This window comes from Pinus tabuliformis, chromosome 1_2 (genome assembly GCF_031772625.1).
Source record: "Pinus tabuliformis cultivar Carrire ecotype Pingquan chromosome 1_2, CPIR1, whole genome shotgun sequence".
In the NCBI taxonomy this organism is placed as follows: Eukaryota; Viridiplantae; Streptophyta; class Pinopsida; order Pinales; family Pinaceae; genus Pinus; species Pinus tabuliformis.
Window position 1 is genome coordinate 796,227,525 of NC_142298.1, and position 21,995 is coordinate 796,249,519.

General features: G+C 40.1%; 1 protein-coding gene across 2 annotated transcripts in view; it reads left to right on the forward strand.

Annotated features, from left to right (window-relative positions):
* The window catches only part of FHY1 (Haloacid dehalogenase-like hydrolase (HAD) superfamily protein), a 389,630-nt gene that overhangs the window by 291,805 nt on the left and 75,830 nt on the right, over positions 1-21,995 (forward strand). The window contains exon 6 of one of the 2 annotated variants that reach the window (XM_089394048.1): positions 12,128-12,215. The exons of the other annotated variant lie outside the window; for it this stretch is intronic. Within the exon in view, the coding sequence (XP_089250174.1) occupies positions 12,128-12,215 (88 nt within the window). The remainder of the gene's footprint in view (positions 1-12,127; positions 12,216-21,995) is intronic. 2 annotated transcript variants of the gene reach the window in all.

Here is a 21,995-nt window from a genome sequence, read left to right on the forward strand (position 1 = left end):
GCCCAACGGCTTTACGACCTCTACCAAAATGAGGTTCTTTTGGCTCCCACTGTCAACAATGAACTGTAGCGGGGAGCCCTTTACCCACATCTGTAGAGGCGCTCCTCCTCCTCTGGATCTTCGGGTTCCTCCTTTTGGATCTTCGTGGTGGCAACGGTGGCGTTGGGCTCTGCATCGATAATCTGCTTCCCTTTGTTATTCCCCTTATCGGGTTCTGACTCAGAGTTTGAACATGCATCTGATTCCGAATATTTTAGCTCGGCCACCAGTGACTGCTTGGCCCGACACTCACTCGTGTTGTGAGTGAAGCTCTCATGGAACTCACACCACTTTCTCGTGTCCTTTTTCGGCTTCACGGTGTTGTTCTTTGCTTGCGGCTTTGGCGGGTTGTCCTGGGCCACCCCGCCTTGGCTTTGAATTTTTTTCAGCAGTTTGGGGGCACCTTTCCCTTGCTTCAGATTTGTAGATCCAAAGTCTTGCTTCTTGTGTTTAAATTTCTGCTCGATTTTGACAGCATATCGATACACCGTGCCGAGCGAGGAGATGTCCAGGAACTCGATATTGTCTTGGATGTACTTGTGTAGGCAGCTGCGGTATTTGAGTACCAAATGCAACTCAGAATCCTTGACACCCAAATTTGTGTGAAGGGTATGAAAAATATTGGTAAACTCTGACACGTCTTGGTCCCTTCTTTGCCACAGCGTGGTCCACTTTATGTATTTATCCTTATAGCTTTTGATAGGGTAGTACTGCTTCTTGATGGCATTCCGGAATGAATTCCAAGTGGGTGCGGCTGAAAAAAGTGAGGCCATACTTTCATCCTTTTGCTCGCAGTAGGTTTCCCAACAGTCCTTGACGTGGGGAGCGGCTTTGAGAAGAGCGAAAGTAATCTTTTCCCGACCGGAAAAATCATGAACAGAAAAATACCCTTCTAGCAAATTTAACCATTTATCTACAGTGTTTTCATCTATCTGACCCTCAAATATGGGAATGTCAAAGTTAGCTTGTACCTTAAAGGGTGTGGTGCTTCCAGAGTAGCTGTTGGAAGTAGATGTGTCGCCCCTGGGTAGCCGCTGAAGGATCTGGGCAAAGTTGTTCATCATCGCGTTCCTTTTTCGTTTGAGGGCCTCTTCGAGCAAGATTTTGATAGGATTTCCTGCCCCCTCATCTTTTTTTTCATTCGCCATGGGAGGTCGTCGGGATTTGTGAGGCTGGTTTTGCAAAGGTTCGACCAGTTCAAGCCCTAACTCCTTATATCTCGACCTCGTTGGGGACATGCAAAGAAAAACAGAGAAATAGCAGACCGCTCTGATACCACTGATCCGGATTTAAACAGGAATGCAACAAATTACAGAGATAACCATAAATACAAAGATACAACAAAAATAATACTTCATCTCATTAATGTAAAATACTAAAATATGCTTACAAACAGAACTGGTAATAAACTAGCTCGGGCGATGATAGCTTATCTCTGAGGAGAGATGTGGTGGCTACATGCCTCTGACTTGTCTTACAATGAGGCTCAAAGGTCTATTTATTGTCGAGAAACAATGGAAAACCCTAAACATCCAAAACCCTAACCCTAGGAGATGAAGCGCCAAACTATGGGCCCTATTTTGGGTAAATTGGTACATCAACTTCCCGGGGTCGTAACTTTGGCATACGATCTCCGTTTGACGTGCACAATACCTTGTTAGAAAGATCTATACAAGGATTACAACTTTGGGAAGAGCTAATAAGTTCCCAGTTTTCCTAAAAAACGTCGTTTAGGGTCTCAAAATGGCTCCAGAAGTTCAGGATCCGAAAAACTGCCAAAATTAGTAAATTGTGCTACAAATAGGGAAACTGAAAAACTAAAAGAAACAATGGTGGGGGTTCAAGTGGAATTGGCCGGTGGCCACCAATATCCACCTGGATCAGATGCTACAGAAACTAACATGATAACAGGTGATCCAGTTCATTCTTGGGTTGGCACATGGGGAATCACTGAGGCCTGCAGTGTATGGTGAGGCAGGTTTTCCTTGTTGTGCTCAAGATCGGGACTAACAATGGATGGGTAGGCTCTGACATCTTGGAGATGCCTTGGCAGGGTATGTTCAACCTTTATAGATATTTTTCCATAAGGTTCCAGGAGAGGAGGATTTTTTGTGAGCACAATGCACAGTGAGTTATAATCGGAGTGGAGCAATGACAACATGGTGGTTTCGTTTCTAGATTAGCATGGAACCCCGACATTACACTGCTTGGGAGCTTAGCTACTGGTAGGGATGAGCTAGTTTGTGCAAGGGGCGTGTTGAAAAGTGTAACTAGGTTCGGTCTTCATAATGATATATAATTGTGATTTTTATGTAAGAGATGTAAAGAAGAAAAACAAAATTATTGTAATGCTTTCATCATGGGTTTCATGAGCAAGAGATTTTATTTTAGTATAGGCTCCCATTGAGAGCCCTTAGGAGTTTTGTCATTTAGTCATAAAAGTCTAAAGAGTCATTGTCATATAATGAAGACATGTTACACATTGTAAAGATTGACACTTGTATATGTAAAGTCATCCTCCAAGACCTTGTCACTAGCCCTCTTCACCTCGACCTACAACGAAGAGATTATTGCAGAAGATGATGTCGGCCTTCCTCAGGTGATCATGTTGGCCTAAAGGACATGGGCAAACAAGTATATATAGCAGTGCTTGAGCTCATTTGAAGGGAAGCAATTCGGTTAGGCAAGTCTACAAAGAAGTGCGAGAAACATACCAGAAAGAACCTTTATCTTAGCGATATTTGATCCAACAAGATTTTCCTCTACAAAACTTCAATCCAACATTAATCCCATATATATTTAGAAAATGAAATGATAAGAAAACTCTAGAAATATATTGGAAAATAGCTAGACATTTCTACACCTAGAGTATACTCCTAAATCAACTACTAATGCAAGATGACTTTACATTAACACATTTACAAGAGCATATGGAAATAACATAAATCAAAAGCATAAGCAAAGAAAATTATACCAATAGTGAGCCAATCATTCATACTCCAATGGAACAACACTCATGAATGAACCCCAAAGTATTTTATTGCAATTGAGAACAAATGTACATAAGAGCAGAGCTTTCCCAAGCACAATAGCTCATAACAATGGATACATAGTGAGAGACCATGGCTCTATTATATAGAAGTTTGGGAGCCAATCCCAAGGAAAATGGTGACAATCCCAAGACAAATGGGTGACAATCCCAATGCCTCTACATGCAAATTCGAATTTCCCAAGTGGCCATTTGATTTCCTCTAGAGAGGCCCACACAATCCTTGAGGAGGAGAACTCGTTGAGGTGGAGAGGACATGTGTATGTGAGAGTGGAGTGGTAGGAGACCACTCTCCACTCATCTCTTGTGGAACTCCAAGTCAAAGCCCACCAATGGGTGAGTCACCTCCTTAACTCGACTTATCCTCCTAAAAAAATGCGATTTGCTTTTGTGAAACTCGTGGTCCCCTCAAGGAAATTTGATTTCCCTTTTTTGTCACATGTTTCTCCTTGATTCTTGGTCCACATCACTTTATAACTTGGCTTCAACTCCTTGATGATTTTCCACCTCATTTCCACATCATTTAGCATGTGTGGATATTTATTTTCTCCAATTTATTTAATTGTTGGCTCAATTTATTGCCACATTTTCCACTAAACTTAGGAAAAGTGGGTTTTGAGGGTCTAGAACTTATTTTTTACCCCTCAAAGTGTGTCATAGTAGAAAGTTGAGGGTGAGAGGTGTAATTTTGAACCCGCATGCTCCATACAACTTCTCTAGACATCACTTATTACATTATACATTCAGATTTTATTCAAATTTCCACCTAGCCAGATTTTTTTTTTTTTAATGACCCCTAGACCTGATCAAATGCCACGAAATTTTACGAGTGATCTAATATGGTAATATACAATGACTCTAGACACTAGGATTCATCCAAGGCCTCGCCTTCAAGCCGTACTCCAGCTTTGGGGTTATGCTTGGAGGAAAAAACTCAATTAATTATTAAGCTCCCGTAAGGATATAATAATTAACCAAGTGAAAAAAACCTCCCAGAGTAAATTCACTTGGTGACAAGGTCCCAAGTTATGTAGGATTGTTACATGACTCAACTTCATCATACTAGCATCACTCTACATCATCCTCGCAGGGTTTGTAGAATCTAAGTACAACAAAAGAAGATGAGAAGAAGAAGTAGAGTTGAAAAACTCTGGTGATATGATGATATCTGATGGTACATGAAGCCTCTGATATATCCTTGGGCATGGAGTCTTCAAAAAAATCTTTAGGTACACTTCAGTGTTCAAAAATGCCATTTTGATATATTCACTATGATAAATACATGAGAAAACATTACATATTTTGTCTCTAATGGCATGTAATGTTTAATATTTTTTTATTGAAATGTAAATATTTTATGTACTTTTTAGTAAACCAAGTCATTAAAATCAAATCGAGTTGAGACATGGCCATGTTCGAGTCCAAGTCTGAGTTGACCTTGTTGACCACACTTTGTCAATAGTCCGAGAAACATAATAGAAGGAAATGGAGTTTTTTTTCAAAGATCAAAGCCATCCGTCAGCGTAAAATTTGTCATTGTAAACCCAATTTCTGCAAATATTATTGTAAATGATGCTAGTATGACCATTAAGCTATGTAGAAACACCTAGGTAAGCCTAATATTTTGTCGAAGGATTTCATCTTAGGAAGTTTTTTAACCTCCCAGAATTATGTGTATTTATAAAACCAGATAATCAACAAAGTTTTTCTTCTAGTTATAACTCCAAAGCTAGGGTGGAATTCGTGGATAAGGTCTTAAGTGAGTCCTAGTGTTTATCGAGTCAATATAAAAGTGTGTTTAAGAATAATTTTAGTGCATGGTTACTCATAGTTAGACACCGTAGCTAAATTATTTTATTATAAACACAATTGGTTTCATACTAGATCATATTGTGTCGCAAAATTGGGTAATGTTTTGAGGTCTGTATTTAAAAGTGTTTTCCTCTTCTAAGGGTTGATGTTGTAATAATTTGATGTAAAAAATATTTTAGTGCATGGTTACTCATAGTTAGACATCATAACTGAAATATTTGAGGGTGAAAAAATAATGAATCCCCTCTAGAGTTAATTAATTATTTTTTTGGGAAAATTAAATAAGTCTTAAGCGAGAAAATTAATTAATTTTGAGCCAAAAAATAATTATAGAGATCAAATTCTCTCCAAGTGGAAAATAAATAAAAAATCGTGGGTAAAAAATAAATGATTTTTTGGAGGTCCTCCAGTATGGGAAAAAATAATTTTTTAAGGAATTTTGAGTCTTTGTACATTGGTGGTTAAGTCAAAATCAAATTTTTGAGGATATTAATCTGAGATATTAATTTTTGGAATAATAACAATTGGTTTTCAAGAGAAATTCGAATTTTTCCTCAAAAATAAAAAATCGGTGGTGGAAATTAAAAGAAGATCAAGTTATTTTCGACATATGAGATTATTTTGTCGAGGATCAATCTAGCTAGCTGTTATTTTACACTTGGAGGGGTTTTGTTTATATAAGGAAACTATCAAACTTCTATTTCCCACCTTTGGGTAATTTGATCTTTGGATGAAGTAATTTTTTAATGTTTTGAGCTTTTCTAGGTTGGAATTATTTTTCGCATAATAGAAAGACTTTGGGGTTTCAGTTCATGTTGTTCTTCTATCTGCAGATCTATGGTATGTGCTAGTATTTTATTCTTTCGTGTTCTATATTGTGCTAAAATTTCACAATTGTTATATCTTTTGTCGGTGATACGAACATTTTATTGGTACGGTTATCTTGCCTTAGGTGATTTGATTCACCATATGATCTAACAATTATTTTCAAGATTAAATAGAGATCTACATGTACACTAGCCCTTACTAAAAGTTCATAGACTGTGGGGAAGGATTGGCCTTGTTTGAGCTTTGGGCTTTCATTTTGACAATTGATTTTGCATGAGGGTTTTGGCCAGTAATTTTTTGAAATTATTCATCCATAGCATCAATTCTAAAATCTCAAAAAAATTATTTTTAACTTTACGCTATAAAGATTTGATCTACTAATAAGAGAAAGTATTTAAATTTTGTAAATATTGTGAATATTTGTAGATAAATCTAACCCTTGTTTATTTTTGAAGTTTTGTAAATAATTGGGGTTTTGAGGTTTTATTTTTATTTTTTGTATAGATTGGGAATTTGGTAATTGTTCTCCTCATTTGTATAGGTGAATTCTCAAGCTATCAAATGAAATCGAATTTGGTAGAAGAGGCTAACCTAAGGCCAGGGTTTCAAGGGTTTCTCACCTCCAAGAGGAGTCGTCCAGCCTGTTACCCACCACATGATCATCCTGCGTTATTAGTACCTGTGTTGATGCTTGGCCTGCTTCTTAACATCCTCTGCACTGCTTCCTTCTATACTGCTGCCCATGACTCTACCACTGCCATTACTACATCTATATTGTAGCTCCCTCTGCATCCGTGCTGCTGCTGGTCCTTCTTCCCAACACTGCAGCTGCACTGCAACTCTCTCTCAAATGTTGCATCCTGCTGCTCATAGCACTGCAACACCTGATATTTATCCATTTCTGTTACTGAAATGGATTCTTTACCATCCCCATCTTCTCCCTGAAATAAGTGAACTTGGTTCTTCCAAGGGCCTTAGTAAGGATGTCCGCCACCTGTTCTCTTGTAGGAGTTTAATTCAACTGCACAACTCCTCGTTGGACACAGTGTCTGACAAAGTGACACTGAATATCAGTGTGCTTTGACTGATCATGAAATATTGGATTCTCAGAGAGCTTGGTGCAACTCTGATTATCACAGATGATCTTGGTTGCTTCCATCCTTCTTCTCAACAGGTTTATAAGCAATTTTCTAAGCCATATGGCTTTGCACAAAGCTATGCTAGCGGCCATATATTTTGCTTTGGCTGAGCTCAGAGCTATGGATTTCTTTTTCCTACTACACCAGGAGGTCATCCCCGATCCAATGTTGAAACAATACCCATAGGTACTTTTTCGATCTACTAAACTTCCAGCCCAATCTGCATCAATAAACCCACTCAGTCTAATATCATTTTTTTTGGTGTACAAGAGTCCATAATCGACTGTTCCCTGTATATATTTGAGAACATTTTTGCTGCTGCCCAGTGCGCCCTCTTTGGTTCCACCATGAACTGACTGAGGGTGTTGACAGCGCAACAAATGTCTGGCCTGGTATTGACCAGATACATCAGGGACCCTACGAGCTGCCTGTATAAGGTGGGATCAACATCCTTGTCTTTTGATGCATCAATTTTCTTCCAGTTCGTGATCATTGGAATAGCCATAGGCCTATAGTCCTGCATCCTGATTCTCTTCAGAATTTCTATAGCATATCTCCCTTGTCCAAGGAAGATCTCCCCCTTCTGTTGCCAAATCACCAACCCCAGGAAATAATGCATCTGTCCAAAATCCTTCATGTCGAATTCTGTGGCTAGATTCTTCTTGCAGTCCTCAATGAGCCTGGATGATCCTGTCAGGAAGAGATCATGCACATATAATACTAGGACTAGAGGCTCATTCTCTACAACCAGATAGTAGAGATTTGGATCTGCGTCACTCTTGACGAACCACATCTTCTGCAAGTACCATCAATTCGACCATACCATGCTCTAGGTGCACGTTTGAGCCTATACAAGGCTTTCTTCAATTTGCATACATGAGACTTCTTCTCATGTGTCTCAAAGCCTTCTGGTTGTTCAATATATACTTCCTCTTCTATTACCCGTTTAAGAACGCCGTTTTGACATCCATCTGATGAATATCCCATCCCATCTGTGCTGCAAGAGATATAACAGTTCTAATAGATGTATACTTGGCAACTGGGGCGAAGGTCTCTTCGTAGTCAATTCCTTCCTTCTGAGCATACCCCTTAGCCACAAACCTGGCTTTGTATTTTTCCACACTGCCGTCTGCAGCGTATTTAATCTTGTAGATCCATCTCGAACCTACCACCGATCTGTCCTGAGGCCTAGGCACTACTTCCCAGACATCGTTCACCATTATAGAGCTGTATTCCTCTACCATCGCATCCATCCAAACTTGATGTTGAGCGGCCTCCTGAAAACTGGAAGGCTCCCCATCCTGAGCTACTAAGGCCTGATATCTATCTGGTTGTCTTCGCTCCCTTTTATTGTTTCTCGGTGCACCGATGAAATCTTCTGCATCCCGCAGAATCTGTCGAAGTTCCCGGCTCGTTCTTCCTCTGGTAGCAGGTGCATCTGTTAGCTCCTCCTCTTCTTGTGATTCTTCCTGTTCTGAGGGAGAATTCTTGGCTTCTGCTGGTTGAAGTGGTTTGACCAACGACTCATCTTTCACTGCTCCTGGGAAGGCATTTCTCGAGATTTTCTGAAGGCCCTATCTTCCATGAACTTTACATCTCGTCGAACTACTATGTTCCTGCTTCCTAAAAGATAGATTCTATATGCCTTAGCGTTCTCACTATATCCCACTAGATATCCTTTCTCTGCATTTTGATCTAACTTCTTCCTTTTCTCCTCGAGTATACAGAAATATGCTAAACTCCCAAATATCCTGAAATGGGTGACCTCAGGTGTCTTCCTAGTGAAGACTTTCTCTGGAGTAATCTTTCCCAATGCCCTATAAGGAGTTCTATTATGGACATAGACTACCGTGTTGCATGCTTTTGCCCATAGGAATTTTGGCATATCCTGATCATACATCATGGCCCTAGCTGCTTCCACAATAGTCTTGTTCTTCCTTTCTGCTACTCCATTCTGCTCCAGATTATAAGGAGCTGTCCACTCTCTTTTGATAGCCTCCCTAGCGCAAAAATCGGTGAAGTCCTTATCGACATATTCTCCACATTATCTGAGCGCAAAATTTTTATTTTTTCCCTGTCAGATTCTCCACCAGAGCCTTGAACTCTTTGAATCGATAGAAAACCTCGTCCTTGGTTTTCAGGAAAAAATCCAAGTTTTCTTGGAGTGGTCATCAATGAAGGTGACTAAGTATTCAGCACCACTAAGAGCTTTAGTGGACATTGGTCCACAAATATTTGAGTGTATCAACCCTAGTACACTCTTGGCCCCTAATTTACTTCTAGGAAATACTGCTTTGGCATACTTGCCTAGAGCACATCCTCTGCATACATCATCTCGTTCTGTACTAAGATCAGGAACTCTTACAGTTTTCCTGAGAATTCTCAGAGCCCCATGGTGCAAATGTCCCATTTTTCTGTGCCATAGTTCATTAAAATCCTTGTCTCCATCACTGCCTATCAGTGCCATTGGTGATTCTAGCTGTAACTTCTACAACCTATTACTTTTGATTTTGGTGTGCACTTTCTTTTTCCAACTCGGGTGTTTGACATATACTTTCTCTTTAATGAAGAAAAATTCATAGCCCTTGGTTTGAAGTTGTGATACGGAAAGTAAGTTCATCCCCAGTCCTGGCACATGCATCACATTGGTAGCACGGATCCACTCTCTCATTTCTATTTGGAAAACTATGGTACCCTTCCCTATTGGAGTACACTTTGCCTTATTCCCCATGGTGATCTAAAAATTCATCCTTCCATCCTAATAATCTGAGAAACATTCCCAGATTCCTCTCATATGCTAGGAGGCTCCACTGTCTATATACCATACCTTTGATGATGCAGAGCTTGTCACACAAGCAACTTCTTCTTCCAATCTAGAAGCCAACATAGAGAAATCGAAATTGCTATCTCTTGTGCAATTTTCTGAAAATCTGCATGAGTTTTTGGATGTAGATGCCTCTGCATCATGATCTCGATCCATAATTGATTTTCCCTTCCTGTCTCTGATTCCTTCCTCTGATACCATGTGAAAATTCTATTACTCCAACAACTGATTTATTTTACCTACTTATTTTCCAATAAGTTATTTACAAAATCCCTTCAGTAAATATTAAAATAAATTCTACTGCAGATATCACATCATTATTTAGAAACAAATACATGAACAAGAATCAAACACATCAACACAATTATTTTTGGACAATTGTCCCTGGAAAAACCCAATGCGGGAAAATGGTGCAGTAGCGGAGGATTTTATTAATCAGCGTTTCTTGAGTACAACTAGGGTGCTAGATTGACTCACCCAACAGAGATAAATCCTTTGACGTTTCTCCTAGGCTTAGCATCAGTTCAACTAGCCTCTGCACAGCTCCCAGACCCTCTGCGTTAGCACCCTGCCTCAATGCGTCAACATGTGGCCTTTTTGCGTCACCCACGCAGGCCTTCTAGTCACTGCGTAGTCCAACTGCCTCTGTGTATTTCTGAGTGGCTCTCTGTTTGCCTCTCTGATCTTTGCGCTGGTCCTCTGGCACTGTACTTGCGTCTCTGTTACGTACTCGCTACCCCTTATTGCAATCCAGTCTTCTAGTTCGAATTTCTCGACAAGCCCCGCTCCAGAAATCGAACTGACTGGTCTCTCTTAGTGTGTCTCCAACTGACCCTCAAGTCTTCTCTTATACTTTTCCTGTTGGTGAATTAACGACCGAGATTAAGTCCCTAATCAATGACTAGGATTAAAATAGACTTGATCCTTATCTTTTAGAAGCTTCTCATCCGTATCTTTATTAATACCCATTAATATTTTTATTTTCCTAATTTGAGACTTAGGAACTCATTAAAAATATTAATTATTTTAATAACTCTTCATTCGGATGAAATTTTCCAAAACGATTTCTGTGTCTTGTAAATCTCATGTGCTTTAGCCTCTCCACCAATTTTTATGGTTAGAGCACATCCGATGCTACCCCAAATCAACAGAGACAACTAGAACGGAGAGGGAGGGGATCAAAGTGACGACCCCCGCCCTGAGCCGTTGTCACATTCACTTGTACAATTTGAGCGACAACATACCCTTGACCAATTTTTAATCTGAGTCTAAGTTTTAAGACATTGGCTTGAATGTGTGCATTCATACTAAACCATGGGCATGCCATGATGAAGTGTAACATTGTTCAAATGGTTGATAATGATGTAACCTTACTGCTCTAAAATGTAATATAAATTGCAGCTTTTCAAAAAAGAAAAGTTGAATAAGCAAGGTTGAATAATTTACCTACTAATCTTATTAGATGTATAACATAGGCGTTCATTATCAGACCATTAGGGGACTTTTGAGGTCTAAAATGGGCCTCCTAAGAAAAGCGTACAACCAAAATAAACTTTATAACAACCAATAGGATTCAAGATGATTATGTCAACCATGGGGGATGATTTACCATTTTTGGAGTAAAAACGTAAAAAGATTAAAAAATAATAAAATAATAAAACTACCTTTTCAACTCGTATTCTCAACTTATTTCCTTAAGTTTTTACTCAAATTTCGAGCAGGAGTACTCGTTGGATGAAAAATTTAATTCTCCATCCAAGGAGTACCCATATTGCATACTTTTGATGGACTCTGCTACACGAAAATGAGAAATACATGAAAAAACGCGATTGCAATCATGTTTTTCTCATTTTTCGTGTAGTAGGGTCCATCGAAAATATGCAACATGGGTATTCATTGGATGAGGAATCAAATTTTACATCCAACGAGTATTTCCACTCGAAATTTGAGTAAACCCATAGGGAGATAAGTTGAAAATACGAGTTGAAAAAATATTTTTTATTTTTTCCCTCTAAAATTTTCTGATGTAATCTATAATCTTATTTTATTATTTCCGCTATTATTTTATAATTTCCTTGGGAGGCCCATTTTAGACCTCAAAATTCCCCTAATGCATTATTTTTGAGACAAGCAAACTTCTCATCGGATCTCTTGCTCTTAGCAAATAAGACAAGTTTCACTTCAAAGAATGTTTAACTGCCTATTATCTTCCATATCTTAAAAGAGTGAAATAAGGTTAACGAGCAAACATTACTCAATATTAACTTATTCCCAAACCGTGGCCTCAGATGAACTTTGTTTATTTAGTACAACTACTTGACTATTTTGCAAGCGATTGAGTATAGATAGGACTTTGCTGAATTTGAAAATATACTGATTCACATGATTGCAGTTATTTTGGTGCAGTCCCTAACATAAATGTCTGTCCAAAATCAGGAAAGCGAAAACCTGAAATTGAAGCATACTCGGAAGCTTCCCAGCATTTGGGAGTGCCTCCATCTAGCTGTCTCTTCATTGATGACAGGTTTCATTATCTTCCTCAGTTACATTTTTCCGAAAAGACATTATGTAGTTACATTTATAGTTGATTTGAGTTTTACTTCCCGCATGAACTTCTATGAACCTGAGCAGAAAAAAACCTTTCACCTGGAAGTGAAAAACAGGCATCGACTTGTGAAACAGGTTTGGGAAATGACACTCCAAAAATTTCAAGAAACAGGGAAACGAGGATGCACAAACACACAATCACTTATGTATCTATGTATACTATTTTATAAAAAAATTAATATTCCTCGGAAACTGCTGGAAAAATAAAACAAAAGACATTTACAAAATTACAACTGGTATTCAGTATTTATATATTATACAGTATTATATAGAAAATAACTATCATATCATATTATATTATAAATCTTCTTTGCACTCTAATTGCTTTTACTTGCATAAAAATTATTAACAAGCATGACCAACATTGCTTGTTTGACCTCTAGAAGATGCCTCATTATAGTGTACTTTTAGCAATACCGATTTAGAGAATTGTCAAAAACCATGCTATGATGTGGTGGTTGTGTTGAACTTGATAACTAAACGATAATGATTGACAAGTTTTTCTATTTAAGTGGCATCTCTTTTCAACTTCTCTAATGCAAAGTTCGAACTATGAAATGTGAATAATGCAGGGGTCCTGTTATTGTGAAGGATAGCACCTTAGTGCAAAGCCTCACTAAGTGACCTAGACCAAGTGCGACAATGGGATTATTATCACTGTCACCTTAGCAACAACTCCCTACATTTTAGTGATGAATACAATCAAATCCATGGGAGGCTTCCCTAGTAGATCTTAGGGATCAAATAACTAAATCAACTTAAGCTAAGTGCCTTCTAAGGATTCTACAATGATTTCTACCCAAGGAATAAGATAGGAAATTAGGGTTTAGGATGGATTTAAGAGTAAGTTCCAGGTTTGAGTTCAAAGGTTGCTATGGCTCTTCTAGAGGCTTACATCAACCAATAGTAGCTCAGGATAGCTTCCTCGACACATAAAGTCAATAAATCACACTTGGATGGCATAAATTAGCTTGAGAAATCAGAAATTGCAGCGATATAACAATTTGTGACATGAGCAAATTTGGCTCCAAAAACTATGATAATAAAATGTAAAATGAAGGCTAAAATGATGAGTAAAGAAGGGAATAAATTACAGCAAATTTTTATGGTTTTAAAGGCATATAACACCTAGCATGGACCTAGAGCCATTGAAGCATAAAAGTGGAGCATACTCAGTATTAAAGCCATGTAAGTATATCACACAAAGTATATTCTTTAAACTTACACTAGCTTCAAACCTTATACAAGTTGATATATTTAGATATGGCAGGACCATCAAATGCGCCTATTAGGTGCTCCAATCTCAAGAACGAGGAATAGTTCCTACATCAACCCTTTATTAATAGGTGTGAATGATAAGTGATGTGGTTTAGGGTGTACTTCATAAGAGGTATCATAGTTTTATACATGGGTTATTTGAAACCATCATCCATGAGCATTTTTGTAGAGGGAGCCCTTGCATTACTTGAGTTACCCTTTCCTTAGCATTGCTTTTTCCACCCTTTACTTAGCCTTTTTCTTTGCTTTAATTTGGCTTACTTAACAAGCTTTAGTTGATTTCATTTCAATCCCCTTTTTAGATGTGTAGTTCATTGCTCATAGGGTTTCAAATGTTTTCTTTATGTTCTTTTTACATTGATAGGCGTGATACCCATGGGACTAGGGTGGTGGCCTCACATAAGGGGGTAGATCTCAAGTTGCTTGGCATATACTCATCATTTGTGATATTCCCAATTTCATAAATTGCTAAAGTATAGCACAATTTTGTAATTTTGCTGTTGGGGACAGTTTTTGGGCCTTTTGGACTTAAGAATGTGAAAATTCCAATCTGGAATCCTATTGCAGCAACTGGAAATTATTCTCCTAATTGTTAATTTAATTTAACAATTTATTTGCTATTTGCTACGACAAATATTGAATAAATCACACTACAATCTACATAAATAAAACTGCGGAAGAATAAACGCTAGAAGAAATGTTGGCACACACATAAAAATAACGCAATTATTTTTGGAAAAAAATCCTTGGTAAAACCCAACTTGGGAAAACCGATGCAATAGCTGAGGGTTTTATTATTAAGCAACAATGAAATAATCTGAGTACAATTTGGATATCGAATACTAGCAATCCTGTAGAGAAAATATTGGCAAAAATCTAGTGAGGATATTTCCTCACTCCACAAACAAATTCAGGCTCTGACCTTAGCTCCAAGTGAGCTGTCCAAACTGGCTCTGCGCAGTTACTGTGTCACCCTAGCACAGTCCCTTTTGCACTCAGTGTGAATCAACATCTCCTCAAGCTGTCTAGTCTGCAGTTGTCTAGGAAAATGTCTCTCCTAGCCTCTAGAACCTCTGTCCAACTTCTGGCAATGAAACTAATCTTTCCCCAGTGGAATTGAAACTGCCTCTAGAGGCTACTGTGTTGCCCCAACATCAGCCTCTCTGTGGCTCTTCTGCCTTTCTGCAAATGCACTCACCGGATCTGGAAACCTTCCTCCGGCTTCACTGTCTCTGCCCCTCTCACACTACTTTGAATTCTAGCTCTCTCTTCTGCAATTGACTGCTGCTACTCTGGAAATCGATCTGCTCATGAAATCGAACTGCTCATGTGTATTCTCCATCACCACATTGACCTCTTCTTATAATCCCCTGTTGGAGCACCAATGACCAAGATTAAAACAAAATCGATGGCTATGATCATCTTGGAGTCGATCTGTGTGAGTTTCTAGATCATTCACGCCTTGAATTAATTAATATTGATTAATTAGCCATATTCAATAAGTTTAGACTTAGGAAATATTTAAAAATTGGTTAATAATCTAATTAAGTCATTTCTAGGCAGAATTCCCAAAAACGATTTGTGGGTTTTGGAGATCTCGTGCATTCTAGCCTCTCCACGAAATTTCAAGGCTAGAACACATTCGATGCTACAAAAAATAATACTCCCTCTTAGCGAGGAATGTGTTCGAGTGCTACTGCACACCTTGTGGCAACACCCTTTTTCTGCATCATCTCCTGTCATGCTACTGATGTCTGGCCATGCTGCCCACCAACCACTGCGCAACTCTGATATACGCTGCATTTGTGCTCCTGCTGACCTTGCTGTACTACTGCCAACATGGCATCTACACTGCAACTCCCTCTCATCTGTTGCTGTTGCAACTGCAACATATGCAACGGAAAAGCATACAAAATACTGAATCAATTATGATCATTATGATGCATATGTCACCTGAGTCTCTGACTGCTGCTAGTATCTACACTGTAACTGAACACTCTGCGCTGCTGTTGACTCTGGACTGCACTCCCCAACATCTAACTGCTACTAGTCTTTGCCACTGTTACTCTGGCATTTGACTACATCAATTGTCATTGATCCATCCCACTATTGAAAACTGTGGGCCCCTGTAGCAAGGTATTGATCCATGAGGTGGACTCCTCAACGATCCTGCCCATTTATAACACTCTGGGGCTACAACACCAAGTCACCCACCTCACTCTTGGGGGTATATCAACAAATATGGCGAAGTCTTCCTCCAGCTTGGATGACAACCTATCGATATTTGCATGTGCTGCAACTTGGTCCCGCGTCTCCTCTTTGTCCTTCTTTCGAAGAGGACACTAGGTATTGTAGTGACCAAGTTCACCACACCTGAAGCACCTGACCTTCGACATGTCCTTCTTCTTCTTCCTCTGCTTCTCGTGTCCTTGACTAAGACCTTTCGATGCGAGGGCCACATTCTCCTCCTCCTTCACTTGCTTTGATGTGCTGCTACTCCCCCTGATGGAGCTATTCAATAGAGCTCGTCTCAACTCCTCCTACTGTAAATCGGACCACATCCTATCCCACCTTGGCAAGGTATCTCTACCCAAGATACTTTGGACAAATACCTGCCACTTCTCTGAGACACTATTGAGTGCCAATCGCACTAGCTCCGTGGGTTGAGCCGCTGCCCCAACAACTGCAAGTTGGTCTTGAATCTCCTGAATTTGGGTGAGGAAAGGGTCTATGCCTTCCCCCTTTTACATCCTGACACACCTCAGCTTCTCCTCTAGGTACACCTTCCGCTGCTCAAAAGGACCCTGGTGCAGTGTAGAGAGAGCATCCCACATCTCTTTGGCAGTGTCTTTGCCAACTATGTGTGAAACCACATGATCCCGGACACCTTCTAGGATCAAACGTTTCGCCTGTGTCATCTCTTTTCTGTACTTCTTCAACTGATCTGCGTCCCGGGCAACTGCTACCACTGCATCAATATATGTCTTCATGCCAAACCCATCTAGAAGGAAGGACATCCTTGCCTTCTAGATGACATAGTTGGAAGCTCCATCCAACCTATCCTGATCACGAAGCCCAATAGTGGCCATCTCAACAAAATGTCGAAAACCTCCTCTTTCCTTCTGCTTAGCTATTTGCACTTCCTTCTAGAGTGAGAAGATCTACTCACAACGACTGCTGATCTGCAAGGAAAAATTGAACTTCTTGAGACTAGATGTTCCTTGAGGAAAATTTTCCCTGAGTGTGTGCTCTTCTTCCACCCAACGTTGGCTCTGCTCTAGTAAACTATTGCAAAAACCACCGGTCCAGCTAGAGATTTGCTCAACGAAAAGCTTGGGTTGCTCCCTCTACCTCTGGAATCACTCGATCTGGAATGATCGAATTTTTCTGCCCCTCACTTAGAAAAATTGAGCCTCCTCAAGCAACTCGGCCTCTTGGCAGAATGACTACGGTGCCCTTGGGAATTTCGGCCTGCTGGCTACAATGAGCAACGAAATTCCTTCTCTCTTCACCTCTGAGCTCCCCGATAGGATGTGAAAATTTCAAACGAAATCCTCTTGCAGCAACTAGAAATTATTCTCCTAACTGTTAATTTAATTTAACAATTAATTTGTTGTTTGCTATGACAAATAATGAATAAATCACACTGCAATCTACACAAATAAAACTGTGGAAGAATAAACGCTAGAAGAAATGCTAGCACACACACATGAAAATAACACAGGTTTTTCGGACAAAAGTCTAGGAAAACCCAACTTGGGAAAATTGATGCAACAACTGAGGGTTTTAATATTAAGCAGCAATGAAATAATCTGAGTACAATCTGGATGCCAAATACTGGAAATCTTGCAGAGAAAATACTGGCAAAAATCTAGTGAGGAAATTTCCTCACTCCGCAGGCAAATCTGGGCTCTAACCTTAGCTCCAAGTGAGTCGTCCAAACTAGCTTTGCGCAACTACTGTGTCACCATACCACAATCCCTTCTGCACATTGTCTAAATCAACCTGTCCTCACGTTGTCTAGTCTGCTGTTCTCTGGGAAAATGTCTCTCTTGGCCTCCAGAACCTCTGTACAACTTCTGGCACTGAAACTTGTCTTTCCCCAGCAGAATCAAAATTGCCTCTATAGGCTACTGCACTTCCTGAACGTTAGTCTCTCTGCAATTGCACTCACTGGATCTGGAAACCTTCCTCCGAGTTCACTGTCTCTGCCCTCTCACACTGCTTCGACCTCTAGCTCTCTCTCCGGCAACTAACTTTTACTACTCTGGAAATCGATCTGCTCATGAAATCAAATTGCTCATGTGTATTCTCCATTACCACATCGACCTCCTCATATAATCCTCTGTTGGAGCACCAACGACCAAGATTAAAAAATAATCGATGGATAGGATCATCTTGGAGTCGATCTGTGTGAGTTTCTATATCATTCACACCTTGACCTAATTAATACTAATTAATTAACCATATTCCCTATGTTTAGACTTAGGAAATATTTAAAAACTAGTTAATAATCTAATTAAGTGATTTCTAGGTGGAATTTCTAGCAACGATTCTGGGTTTTGGAGATCTCATGCATTCTAGCCTCTCCACAATATTTCAAGTCTAGAACACATCCGATGCTACAAAAAATAACAAGGAAAAGCTGGTAGATGGGTGACGGGTCCCACGCTCTAGAGAAGGGAGGCACTATACACCCAAGAGGGAAAATCGAACTCTTAGTGGAATGTGTGGGCCACCAAAGGAGGCAATTCGAACCTCAAGGAAGGGGGACAAATTTGTGGATTGTGGGGGCAACCAAGGAGAGATAAGGAGCCCATGACTATAGAAGACAACAAGGAAATATTGGAGCTCATCTTTTGACCATCACATTTTAAACTTTGACCTCTCTTAGAGCTGTTCAGCACAAGGGTTGGAGTGTTGTAGAGTACAAGGGATTTCAAGCGAAATTCCACACCATCTTCGAAGAACTTAGAGTGTTTCCATAGTTGGGAATTTGGGGAGTCCATTCGTGGGCTTCCACAGAGCTATATTTGTAGCAGACTTTCTTGTGGTACGTACTACCAGGCCACAAAGCAGTTTGAGTAGCGGAAATTGGGCCAGCTATAGTGATTTGGGTGAGCCAGGAAATTGTAGGTCCTATCTTGGAGCTAGTGTTTGGCGACATTCTGCAAGGTTGGCATTGGGCCATTCTTGTGGGCTGAATTCACTCATTTCTGGTAGTGCATGGGGCTTTTTGGGTAGAGCCTACATAGGCATAGGAGAGGACCAAATTCAAAGGGCCAAGGGAAAGAAGGATTTGGGTTTCCAGAGATAATTCCACAATGTAGCTTGGAGACTTATTTAGTGGTGGATTTGGGGGTACTTTAGTAGCAGTGTTTCCCAGTAGTGCGTACAACCAGCCAGAGAGCCACTCACACCACTTGGAGGGCTTTCTCATCACTTGGAATCAACTCAAACCATTTTCGAGTTTTTGTGGGTTTTAGGAGAGGAGTATGGGGCTGAAGTTAGGCATTTCGAACAATATTCGGAGTACGATATTCAATTCTAATTGACAGCCAACAATAGTCTTTTTTGGGCAGTGCACATTTCTTGTTCTGGGAAATTTCCTCATTTGGGTTCGAGATATTTCACCTGGGTTTTACATAGCTTGCATAGCAAGCCCAAGTTCTATTATTCATACTCATTTTATGTATCTAGTTCTCATCATTAATAAAAAGACTCAATTTGTTCTACTAGATTTCTTAGTGTTTTGATTCGTGTTTTTGGTTTTTAATTTATCTTGTTGATCCTAGTTCGTTGCTTGATTTTTACTGTTAATTTCCACTTAGGAATATTATAGTGGTATCAGAGTAGGTTCTTGGCGAGTTGTGGGTGCAGGAAATTGTGATGCCACCTTGTTTTGGAGGTGTAGTTTTTCACAAAGGCCAGGTCTAGGGTAGGAGAGGACGTGGTAGAGGAAGAGGACCAAACCCTTTCTCAAATACTAAAGTAGAGCACGCCAGAGAGCGTGACATCTGGGACGAAGAGAACATGGAGAACCAAGGAGAGGTTGAACAAGGAGGAAAGGAATTGACATTGGACAAGTTGGCCAGGTAGTAGAAACTCATGATGGACATGCTAGCATAGTTGGCTAGTGTGCATTTGCAAAACCAAGGAAAGTAGGACAACAGTGGGGAAGGTGGATCTCGAACCGGTGAGGGGAGCCAAACACATGCATGCACAAACCAACCAGAGACCCCGCATGTAACTAGTCATTCTAGCCGTCCCATTATGCCCCAATTTGTAAATGGGCCCTCAAGATAACTTGACTCATTCACAACATTGTTGAGGTCCTTCTTAGAGGGTATCAATGAGTATGATGTGTTGGACCCAAGGATTAATATGGCCATGTCTTGTGGGGAATTTTGCCACTTGAAGGAGAAACACAAAGCTGGAGTTGGGTCATCATATAGGGGAGGTTAGCAAAACCAGGACATGTAGAGGATAACGGGGAAAATAACCCTCCGCAACATTAATGGATCAACCAGGAATTTTACAGGGGCATGGGTGCAATGTTAAATTTTCAGATTGTTCTATGCTGTATAATTTACATTAGCCCAAATCAATACTTCAATTAGCAATCTTTCCAATTACAATTATTCTTTCCATTCATCAACAATAATTGAAGATAGAACAAATAAATGCAATGAAAAAGTAGACAATCAACACATCAACAAGAGACATCAGGTTTGGTCAAAGACTGTTAAATTATGGTATGTTCTATGCTTAGTGCAATTTACTTAAAGTGCAGATAGAACATTAAATGATCAACCGAAAACAAGCCAAGACAAGAGACACAAGATGTGGAGGCTAGCCAGGGACAAACCCCAATTTGGGGAAACCCTTTGATCAAATCTTCTTTTATCTTCAATAGTTCAGCAGAGAGAACTAGTACAAAATCTGAATTCTGTAATTTTATATCAGCAACAACAAACCCTAGATTAGCAAAGTCAAACTTGGTCAAATTAGTTGAAATTGACCTCTAAAATGCTTGGTCAATTTCTGGTAAACTTGTCTTCGAACAGCCTGAAGAAACAACCCTAGAACAACCTCAAAACTTCAGTCAAAGTGCAGATTTCTGAAGTCAATTGCAGCCCTAAACTAGGGCAGTCAATACCAGTCAAACCAGAGGTCAGATCACCTCGATTTTTGTGCCAAAAATTGCGGCCTGCCTAGGAGAGGCAACCACACCCAATCTGCACTCCTTGGAGGGTCAACGCTGGTCAAAGATGCTTGCTGTCCTGTTTCTGCTTCCTTTTTGCCCTAGGATGACTTCCTTTTCATCCACACATGTGAGAAAGAGAGAGAGAGAGATATGTGTGAGAGTGAAGTATCCAAATGAGGAAAAAACTCCTTGTATTTATATGCAAGACGTTGAGGTTGAATAGACATGACTGTTGGGCTTTTGAGCCTACATAAGTTGCTGGCCGACTTGACAATTTGTCCATAATCAAAATAAATTCATATCTTCATAAATACTTATCGGAATTGGATGATCTTTTGATCAATCCTACACCTCTTGACGAGAGGAATCTAATAAAAATATTAGCAGCCATAAATAAGGTGATCCACATGGAGTACGACCCTAGTTGCCAATTTTAACACTCCCTCTCAACTAGGGAGAACTTCATTTGCAATCTTCTGGACTGTCACTGCTGTTCATCCATCAAATGCACTGTTGTGTACGACTTGACCCTGTTCTGCTCTACTCTCCTTTGCTTTGCTTTGCTTTGCTCTACTCGGCTCTTGCTCGAACTATGAAGAAGAAGAAATGACCAAGGATGTATCATACCATCCTCCACTGACCCAAAGTCAGTCTCAAAGTGTGTACCGCTCTTACTGATCCTAGATTAGTATCATTGATCCCAGATCAATCGAGGTCATCCTAGCATAGGGAGTACGGTAGATACAACGATGCGTCCATCGATAGCACTGCTATGGTCCCTATCCTCATTTCCCTGCTCATTGATCAGATGAGAGGTAATTCCCATGAGTCCCAGACTGCATGGGTAGGATGGTTCGACAGGAGAACGAATCATCCTATCAGTGGATGCCACGGAGAACGAATCATCCTGGCCCACAGGAGAACAGATCATCCTATTCCACAGTTGCCACGGAGAACGAATCATCTTGGCCCACAGGAGAATGAATCATCCTGTCCACAGCTGCCACGAAGAATGAATTATCTTGGCCTACAGGAGAACGAATCATCCTATCCATAGTCGCCACGGAGAACAAATCATCCTGGCCCACATGAGAACGAATCGTCCTGTCCACAGTTGCCACGGAGAATGAATCATCCTGGCCCACAAGAGAACAAATCATCCTGTCCACAGTCGCCACAGGGTATCACAGGGAAAAGGTTGAACCTCTTTAC